Source organism: Zingiber officinale, chromosome 8B, assembly GCF_018446385.1.
Source record: "Zingiber officinale cultivar Zhangliang chromosome 8B, Zo_v1.1, whole genome shotgun sequence".
In the NCBI taxonomy this organism is placed as follows: domain Eukaryota; kingdom Viridiplantae; phylum Streptophyta; class Magnoliopsida; order Zingiberales; family Zingiberaceae; genus Zingiber; species Zingiber officinale.
This window is the reverse complement of record NC_056001.1, coordinates 66,042,534-66,051,908: the sequence shown is the minus strand read 5'-3', so window position 1 is coordinate 66,051,908 and position 9,375 is coordinate 66,042,534. Positions and strand designations below refer to the sequence as shown.

The 9,375-nt window shown below is 39.3% G+C and overlaps 2 protein-coding genes across 2 annotated transcripts; one reads left to right on the top strand and one right to left on the bottom strand.

Moving 5' to 3' along the window:
* Nucleotides 1-881: 881 nt before the first annotated feature.
* LOC122017954 (lipid phosphate phosphatase gamma-like) lies at nucleotides 882-3,257 on the top strand. Its single transcript, XM_042575679.1, has 3 exons — nucleotides 882-1,515; nucleotides 1,590-1,808; nucleotides 2,669-3,257. Exons 1-2 carry the CDS (start codon nucleotides 1,042-1,044, stop codon nucleotides 1,794-1,796), a joined length of 681 nt encoding a protein of 226 aa, XP_042431613.1. The 5' UTR covers nucleotides 882-1,041; the 3' UTR covers nucleotides 1,797-1,808; nucleotides 2,669-3,257.
* A 3,235-nt stretch (nucleotides 3,258-6,492) lies between these two features.
* On the bottom strand, nucleotides 6,493-8,453 carry LOC122013922. The gene is made up of 4 exons (XM_042570136.1): nucleotides 8,372-8,453; nucleotides 6,904-7,066; nucleotides 6,699-6,847; nucleotides 6,493-6,653 (listed from the first exon to the last, which is right to left on the bottom strand). The coding sequence occupies exons 1-4, from the start codon at nucleotides 8,451-8,453 to the stop codon at nucleotides 6,493-6,495; spliced, it is 555 nt and encodes a 184-aa protein (XP_042426070.1).
* Between the last annotated feature and the right edge of the window lie 922 nt (nucleotides 8,454-9,375).

Sequence of the window (9,375 nt, the reverse complement as noted above, 5' to 3'; positions counted from 1 at the left end):
AATTTAGGGTAGATAGTTTGATCTAACTAAGTAAATTCTAATCACTGCTGGTAAGAAATGTCATATCTCTTACAACCTCACCATAACTAGGGGTGTAATTGAGCCGAGCTGAGTCGAACTTTTGGATGTTTGAGTTTGACTCGTTTATAATCGAGCCGAGCTCAAGCTTTATTTAACGAATATATTCATGGCTCACGATCTTATTCGAACTTTTATCAAACCTAAACGAGCTTAATAAATACAAATTATAAATTTAAATATTGATTAAAAACTAAATTATATATTTTTAAAAAATTATAATATTCTGGTTAAAATTTATAATTTTATTCTAATAAATAAATTTAATATATTTGTCTATGTTTTTCATAAGTAGAGTGTAAAATCTATAAATTTAATATCAAAACTATTATTTTTTTTATTTAAAAATTGATTCATGAGCTTAACGAACATGTTCACAAGCTAACGAGCCGAATATTGTGAAGCTTGAGCTTGGTTTGTTTATCTTAACGAGCCTAATTAAACGAACTTTTATCGAATCGAGCTTCGAATAGCTTACGAGCGGCTTGACTCATTTATACCCTTAACCATAACTTACGATAAATGTGTGTTTACCACGAGACCAGATCTTTTGGTCCAGAATTTTCTGGACCAAAAGAGGTCCTGTTCATTTATTGGTTGGGTGAGTTAGATCCTACCTAATCCATCCAACTAATGAATAGATAAAGGATCAAGACTGATCCATAAATTTTGGACCAGATGATTCCTGCCCGTTTACCACCCTACCTATTAACCCATCCAATCGGTTTAATTCCGATTCATCTTACTAAACTTGAAATAATAAATGGCTGATGATTTTTTTAAAAAAATAATTGTCGAGAAAAGTGAAGACGTGGAGCATGGACGGCCCAATTCAATTCAACTCCCCAACCAACTTCTATTGACCTTCGCCGACCATCAGCCGGATCAAATCATCGTGCACCTTCCTTCCTCCGCCTGCCCCGTTGCCGGCGACCACCGATCTCACCGTTTCGAATAGAATTGATGGACGGCGTACCGGCCGCAGCGGCGCTGAAGGCGGTGACTCTGACCCACGTCCGTTACCGTCGGGGTGATTCCTTAGGTTACGTCCTGGCGTGGGTCTCTCTCATCCCGGTCTTCATCAGCCTCGGCGGATTCGTCTCCAACTTCATCTTCCGACGGGAGCTTCAGGGCGTCTTCTTCGCCTTCGGCCTCCTTCTCTCCCAGGTACTCAACGAACTCACCAAGTCCTCTATCCAGCAGTCGCGCCCCTCCGCGATGTGCGCTGTTCTCGAGGTATGCGACTCCCACGGATGGCCCTCTAGTCACTCCCAGTACATGTTTTTCTTCGCCTCCTACTTCACGCTCCTCTGCCTCCTCAACGGGGCCGGCGTCTCCTCTCCCCGCTCGAGGCATCTCCTCGCTCTTCTTCCCTGGCCTGCGGCCTTCCTCACCCTTTACTCCCGCGTGTACCTAGGGTACCACACCGTTGCCCAGGTAGGACTCCCTCCGCCGCCGCCATATCTCACAGATCCATTCAAGATCTAATCTTCGTTTGTGATATGGGTTAGGTAATCGCTGGAGCGACGCTTGGAATGGTACTCGGAGCTGCGTGGTTCTGGATAGTAAACACGATGCTCGTGTATTACTTTCCGGCAATTGAAGAGAGCGCGATTGGGAGGTTCCTCTACATCAAGGATTCCTCACACATCCCCGACGTGCTCAAATTCGAGTATGACAATGCAAGGGCTGCAAGGAAGAAATTGGCCATAGATTGAAATTGGATCTCTGTAAGTTATTGAGACATTATTTTCTTCTTTATTTTTTCCTTTAACAACCATTTTGTAGACTTTTCTAGGACATATTTTATCATGTTGACCAAACCCTTTTCTTGAGTGATTATAATTGTTGCCCTCTTTGTGATGAAAATTCCAACATTTTGAACAATTTCCAGTCATGTTGAATAGTTATCTTTGAATAGATATTTTCTAGGGCAACTATTGATCCCCAAACTTTAAACTTTTAAGAGAGAAACCATTTTCCTTGTGGTTCACGTGGAACCGAGGAATTCAAATGGGGGACGTGCATATTTTTCACAGTTGGAGCATACTTCTATACGAACATTGCTAGCATATGTTTATTGGCTATGATTGACAACTCTCAGCTGTGATCATAACACTTTATGATACAAGATTGACCGGTGCTTAGAGTTTTTGGGTTAATTGGCTACTATTAGATGATAGTTTATGATTCGTTATATGCCTGACTAGGATTTGGTCCCTTTTTTTTCCTTCGTGGTGAGGTTCATCATTCTCTCAAGTAACTTATATATATCAGAAAGGATATTGATATTCTAATTAAATATTTTGTTTTTTTGGAGGCTGGGAGCCAAAAAAAATTTGAAGCAAGAACAATCACTTTCTAGTGTTGTATATTAGTTCAAATTCCCCTTTCAATGATCACAAATTCCAGTGTGGTTTGGTTCTGAATTGATCAATTAACTAATATGAGATCATTTATTCTCATTTTACCAATCCATGCTGGTCTGGATTGTCTAAACTTGTGAAAGATTGTGCCTCAGATATCTGTGATAGTTCTCTGTTTGACGATGATTGGTAATTAATAATTCTCTTTTACCTCTTTGGTGCAGGTTTATTGTTTTTGCAATATATAGGTTGACTTAAACTCAACAAACAGAAGCACACAAGAAACGGAATGTCCAAAGGCACATTGGGATCTTAAAAGATTATCTTGTTCCTGCTCTTCTTGCTTCTGCTAATTGTATTGTGTGACCTGATGATGGCTTTAAGACAAGTGAATCGGGTTTTCCTATATTTATTATGATATTGTCCTCCACTTAATGGCGACTTCATTTGAAATTTGACAAGGGATAATTGGTATTTGAAATATGGCATTGATATTTCACTTAGATATCCTTGACTATATAAGTTAGCAAATAATTCTCATTGTGAAAATTAGAAAATCATATAACAGCCATGTCCAGCATAAGTTGGATAGGTATTTTCTTCGGGACTAATTTTGGATGGCTAAATTCACTCGACACCTTGGATGATCTGCTCAATTGGATGGCTAGACCATTTGCCTCTTCATTCAACCTCCTTTTGTTCGCTTGTTCTTTAATTTTCAATTGAATACTAATCTTTCAAGGTGTTTTTTTTCTATGTTTGCAGAACTCACCGTGAAGCCTGCACTTCGTATTTCGAACATATGATTATTTAGCTATTAGAGAAAAGGTGAGAATTGTTCCTTGAGAATCCTTGTCTATCCATTCCTATTACTTAGTCCAGATGCTACTTGGTAAGTTGAATACTCTGCTAATTGCAAGTCCTTTTGCTGTCAATCCAATGCATGCTCCATTTGTTCTACATCTGCTATGCTGATTCCACTTTTACTGCCACTCCTGCCTTTTCTCTTCTTTTCCTGAGAGATGCATAGACTAAAACTGCAACAAAATTTCTTTTGCAATCTTTATGGAGGCTTAGAAAAATATGTATCGCAATTCTTGATCACATTATAGGGACTTCCGTCTGCTTCCTGCAGATCCTGTTATGAATTGCATGGCAATTGTATGAAGTCAAGCCAGGTAAGTCTTGCACATGCTCATAGGAAGGCTAAACGTGCACACAGGTATATCATCCAATGTGATGGTGTTTTACTTTATTGAAACTTTCTCTTATCACAAGTAGCAAAATTCTAGCTTATCAATCACGGCCCTTTAATCATGCGGCAACCTGCAATCTCGGGACAGAGCATCTTCCTTATTGTGCTGCACATTCTGTTTTTTTCCTTCGCCCGGACACGGCATTGCGCCTGCCCGAACAAGATCGGGTTGGAAGGCGGCACTACTGCCTGCGCCCGAACGTGTCCTTGCCCAAGGACGCTCAGAAACACCGCCGTCTGCGCGCAGCTGCCAGGGTCAGCCGACCGTGCAGTGGTTAGGGTCCGCAGCCTCGCACGGGGCACAATGGAGGTTGCCTTGTGCGGTGGGTGCGGTGGTACTGGAGTTCGGATCCTCTGTTTCTAAATTTCTTTGTCCCCGTGTCTTTTTATCGATCTGGCGGATCAAATTATATCTCAAGTATGTCTTGCACATCATGAGGATATTGCACACATCTTAAAGATGTCATGATGTCTTAAGATGTAATTTGGTCTGTCCGATTGACAGGAGATACGGGGATAAAGAAATTTGAAGATAGAGGATCTGAACGGAAGAGGTGAACGGGAAGCAGTGCTACTAGGCCTAGGCGTGATCGAGGAAAAGACGAATGGGAAAGGCCAAGGGAAATTAATAATAGCTTTTAAAAGTCAGTTACGAATGATAAAAAAAATTTAAAAATAGTGACGGAATATTTTGTACGTAATTAATTTATAATAATCGAAACCTTTAATTACCAAAATAAATTTCAATCATAAAGATCTTCTATAGTGAAAATCTTCCGTTGAGCATTCATTTTCAACCTATCGTTAAGTTTTTTTACTTAAATCTAATTTGTGACCTAATTAACAATTAAAATAAAATTTTATCATTAAATAAATACTATTAAAATTTTTGATCGTCAGTAAAGATAATTCGTCGCTAATATTTTTCATTTTGTTTTTTATCATTAACAATCAGATTATAAAAATCAATTGTTATTTTAAGACCAATTTTAAATTCAGTAACAAAATAACTATAGATGTTATAAATCAATCACTAATAATAAAAAATAAATTAAAATAGAAAAAAAAATAGCGACCGAATATCTTTGATTGGTCATTAATTTCTAGCTAAGAATTTTATTCTCTTTTAATTCTATCTTAAATTGATAATTTTCAAAATCTTTCTCTATCTATTCATATGATATTATTAAACAACACCTCATTCATATTTATACTCGTAACTCTCGGGGTTATAATGTAGTGGTAAGATTGTTCAATTGTCTTCTAGATATTCACGGTTTGATTCTCAACTATGACATATTTATAAGGATTTTTCTTCCAAATGAGACTTACAACTAAGAAATGTTGGAATTTTGAGTCATCCGCCACAAGTATTTCCCGATTTATCTTGATGGCTAGTGATAAATTTTCATGGGACCGAGCCTGATTAATCATTTTCTTCATATCTAATCACATACTATATTTTTTATTATTTTTTATCATATTATTTATATATTATTTTAATAATATGTATAAAATGTTGGCGCAGCGGATCGGCAAGAGGGGAAGGGTGAACTATCTAAAATAAAAAAAATAGTCTCCTCGTTCTTTCAACTCTTAAAGTGCAACAATAAATAAAAAATAAAAGAACAGAATTAAAGAAGAGACTCAGGGATTGACTTGGTTACAACCTAGGTGGTTGTTAATCCAAGGCGATTGCAAAGCTCAGAAAGAATCTCCTTCTCTGAATGCGAAGAAGCCTTTTACACACAATGAAAGTTTAATGGTTGCTAGGAATTGAATACAAAAGTTAATGATTAATTTCCTTAGGGCCTGGAAACTCTATCTTTAGTTTGAGAGCGCCTCCCATAAGCTTGGAGGGCGTCTCCAGCGTGACATTTGGATAAAGTTTTTCCCCTTATCATAAAGTTTCTTCCTTTTCTCATCCGGGATATGTGCATAAGTGATGCAGCCAAAAATTTTAAAATGATCTACAGCTAGTTTCCTTCCACTCCAAACTTCCTCTGGTGTCATATTTGGAACAACAAGTGTAGGACTTCTATCCAAGATGTTAATACTCCAATTTACTACTTCAAACCAAAATTTTTTTGGAATTCTCCTTTTTCTCAAAAAGCTTCTCACCATATTGAGGATAATTCTGTTTTTCCTCTCTGATACACCATTTTGTTGGGGGTGTAAAAGCAGCTGTTAGCTCTTTTCGAATGCCATGAACTTCACAAAAATCTTTAAATTTGGTTGAACAATATTCTCCACCCCGATCTATTTGGAGGATTTTAATGGTGTTTTCTGTTTAATTTTCTACACGAGCCTTTAAGCTTTGAAATGCACAAAATGCTTCTGATTTTTCTTGTAAAAAATAAACCCAATTTTTTTTAGTATAATCATCAATGAAGGTAATTAAGTATCTTTTACCTCCATTAGAACATGGTGTTATCAGGTCGCATATATCGGAATGAATTAGCTCCAAAATATTTTTTTCTCGCCATGCCTTCCCCTGAGGAAATTGAGAACGATGTTGTTTGCCAAGAACACATTCTTCATAAACTTGGGAAGGAATACTAATCTGAGGAAGACCTGTAACCATATTTTTCTGTTGGAGGATCTTCAATCCGTCAAAACTCAAGTGGCCATAACGAAAATGTCACAACCAAGAAGGGTCCTTTACTTCAGCTACCAACCAAGATTGCACACTTGTAATCTTCAATGGAAACAATCTGTTTGAGTTTATTTGCACAACAACAATGTCTCCTCTAGTGGGATCATAAATCTCACAAACACACTTTTGAATAGTAATTACATAACCCTTTTCTTGAATTGACCATCACTTAATAGATTACTTTTCAAGTCAGGAACGTAAAGGACATTAGAAATTATTTCTACAGAATCATTCTTGGTACTTATCTTTATATTACCCTTTCCCATCACTTTCACAGTGGAAGAATCATCAAAACTTACTGTAGAATGAAAGCTTTCATTTAAATAAGAAAAAGAAGACTTACTTCCACACATATGATTACTGCAGCTCATATCCACATACCAAACATCAGACTCAGGTTCCTGATTAGCTTGAATAGCCATTAACAAAGTTTCCACTTCTTGCTTTTCAGCAAAATTCGATTGCGCTTCCTTTTCTTTGTCTTCAGGTAGCCTAGTATAACATTCAAAACGATAAAGTCCAAATTTATGACATCTAAAACACTCTACCTTTGATTTGTCAAAATATTGATCTCGTCCTCTGTCTTTGCCCTGGAAATGACCATCGTTGGCTTCGAAATATCTATTGTCATCTCTATTGCCTCGATCTCCCCTTCCTCTACCTCTACCACTACCTCTACCTCTACCTCTACCTCTACCTCTACCCCTTCCTCTAGAGTTTGAGAAATGAATAAAGATAGAAACCTTTAAAGCTTGCTCCGTTGAAGTTGAACTTCGGTTCATCTTTTGTTCATAGACTAGTAAGGAGCTCTGTAGTTCATCAACAGAAAATGCATCAATGTCTTTGGATTTTTCAATGGAACACAACATAATCAAACTTTGGTGTCAGGGAACACAATATCTTCTCCACAATGGTGACATCTCCCATCTTCTCGCCATGAAATCACATTTTGTTGTTGATCTCCATAGTCCTGACATAGTAACTGGTGACGAATTTGTCATTCTTCATTTGCAGAGTCTCAAAATCTCTTCTTAAAGTTTAAAGTTGTGCACGCTTCACTCTAGCAGAGTCTTGATATTTTTTTTCATGGAATCCTAAATATTTTTGGAAGTTTCTTTGCTAAGAATTGTTTCCAAAATGGGACAATCACTTGCTTGGAAAAGGTAATTTTTTTCCTTCAAGTTTTTGAGTTTTCTCCCTTTCAACTCTATTTTCTGGATATTAGTCAAGACTGCATCTGTTGCTAGTGCTTGAATTCCATATTCAATGATTGACCAATACTTTTTTGACCGTAGAAAATTCTCCATTAGCATACTCCAATGGTCATAGTGACCATCAAAACGTGGAATCACAGGTTGCACAAAATTATTTTCCAACGTCATTGAGTCTTGTTGCTGTAAGATGAAAGTCGCTGCTTTGTTTCGCTTTGATACCACTGATACAATGGCAAGGAAAAACAAAAGAGATGTGTTGGAATGGAAAAGTTGTGTTACTGGTGAAGAAAGAGAGCCTATAAATAGGCTTTACAAGAGAACATTTCAACTTATCATATCTCCTATATAGTATGATCAATAGACACGAAATCAAATAGCTAAACACTAAAGACTCGGACAAACTAAGACTCGGACAAACTACTAATGACTAAAACTTTTAAAGAAATCTTAACATTTAAAATCTTAACAGAGGGAAACTGGCGGAGGCATCAAGGGAAAGGGGTGCTGGCTCCGGCGGGAGCAGGAAGGGGAAAGGTGTGAAGTAAGGCGAGAAGGAATTGAAGATGGAAGATGAAAAAGAAGTATTGACCGGAAGTAGTGGATGAGACGGATGGAGTTCTAAGGAGGAGAGATCAGCTCAAGAGCCTACGACATCGTTGTCAAACTCCTTGTTGTCGCTGCTGCAAGAGCTTTGGTTGCTACCAGTGCTAGTAGAATCCATGAACAACAGTAGAAGAATAAGAAATGGGAAGGGAAAAAAATAAAAGGAGGAAGAGAAAAACAAAGGTAACGACGAAGTGACCTTCCTTGACGTGCTCACGGGCGAAGATGAGGTCGGAGGCCCAGCGCCAATTGCACATATGTGCATGTGATGTGGTGAACATGATCGTGAGAAGGCCAAACAAGGTTTATGGAAGCACCATACCTCTATAAGTGTCATATCCTGATCTGATCTCCCCTCCTTAAGCCTCCTTTCATCTCATCCATTGTCGCAGTTCACTAGCTTCCCCACTCCCCCCCTTCGTCGTTGTAGCTGCGCCCTTCCCTATCCTCACTTCGACCTCTTTGGCGTCAATGTCACCCCCCCCCCCCCTTTTTCCTCCTCTGGCCAACTGCCCACAACATGATCCCCTCCCCGCTCTCCTCGTCCTCCTCCTCCATTGCCTTCTTTGGCCACAGCATCTGCCGGCCAAGTCATCTCGTTACCACCGTTAGTGCAACTATTGATTCCTCCAATATCATCCCTCCCAAGTACCACAATCACGACAAGTTCAACTTATCGCTCTTCAATGACAACATGCAAAAAGGAGAGTAGTAGCCAACTTCGACACGTCACCACCATCGTTCCTCCAGCCGCTGTGATCACAATTGACGGTGTTGCCATAGTTCCGTCTGATATTCACATAGCAATTAACTATAGAAATATTATCCAGAATAAAAATAAAAAAGAAGAGATATTAATAAGAACGAAAATATTGGATGGTCATTGATCCAGGGGTAAAGTGGGACCCAGATGGTAGAGGAGCCAATGACACATGGTGGTCAGAGTCAGCACGGTCAACATCTCGGGCTCGGCCGGGTGGCCGGCGTACTGCCCGGGAGGCAGCGCGACAGCCCAGCTCAACGCTGGGTTTCCGACGCTCAGGGGCCGAGCGAAGTCCCCGCTCGGCCGGACGGTGGACACTGCTCGACTACGCGTGGCGAGGCGAAAGCAGGATGAAGCACTAGGGGAAGAGCGAGCCTCCCACTCAGCTCGGTCACTCCCTCAGCAGTATGGGGGCGCAGCCGAGCGGACCCCCCACTCAG

Coding starts and splice junctions, on each gene's coding strand:
- LOC122017954 (XM_042575679.1), top strand. CDS start 1,042: ATGGACGGCGTACCGGCCGCAGCGGCGCTGAAGGCGGTGACTCTGACC. Junction 1,516..1,589: donor GGTACCACACCGTTGCCCAG/GTAGGACTCCCT, acceptor GATATGGGTTAG/GTAATCGCTGGAGCGACGCT.
- LOC122013922 (XM_042570136.1), bottom strand. CDS start 8,453: ATGTTCACCACATCACATGCACATATGTGCAATTGGCGCTGGGCCTCC. Junction 6,848..6,903: donor AATATTTTGACAAATCAAAG/GTAGAGTGTTTT, acceptor ATGTTATACTAG/GCTACCTGAAGACAAAGAAA. Junction 6,654..6,698: donor CAGTAATCATATGTGTGGAA/GTAAGTCTTCTT, acceptor TTCATTCTACAG/TAAGTTTTGATGATTCTTCC.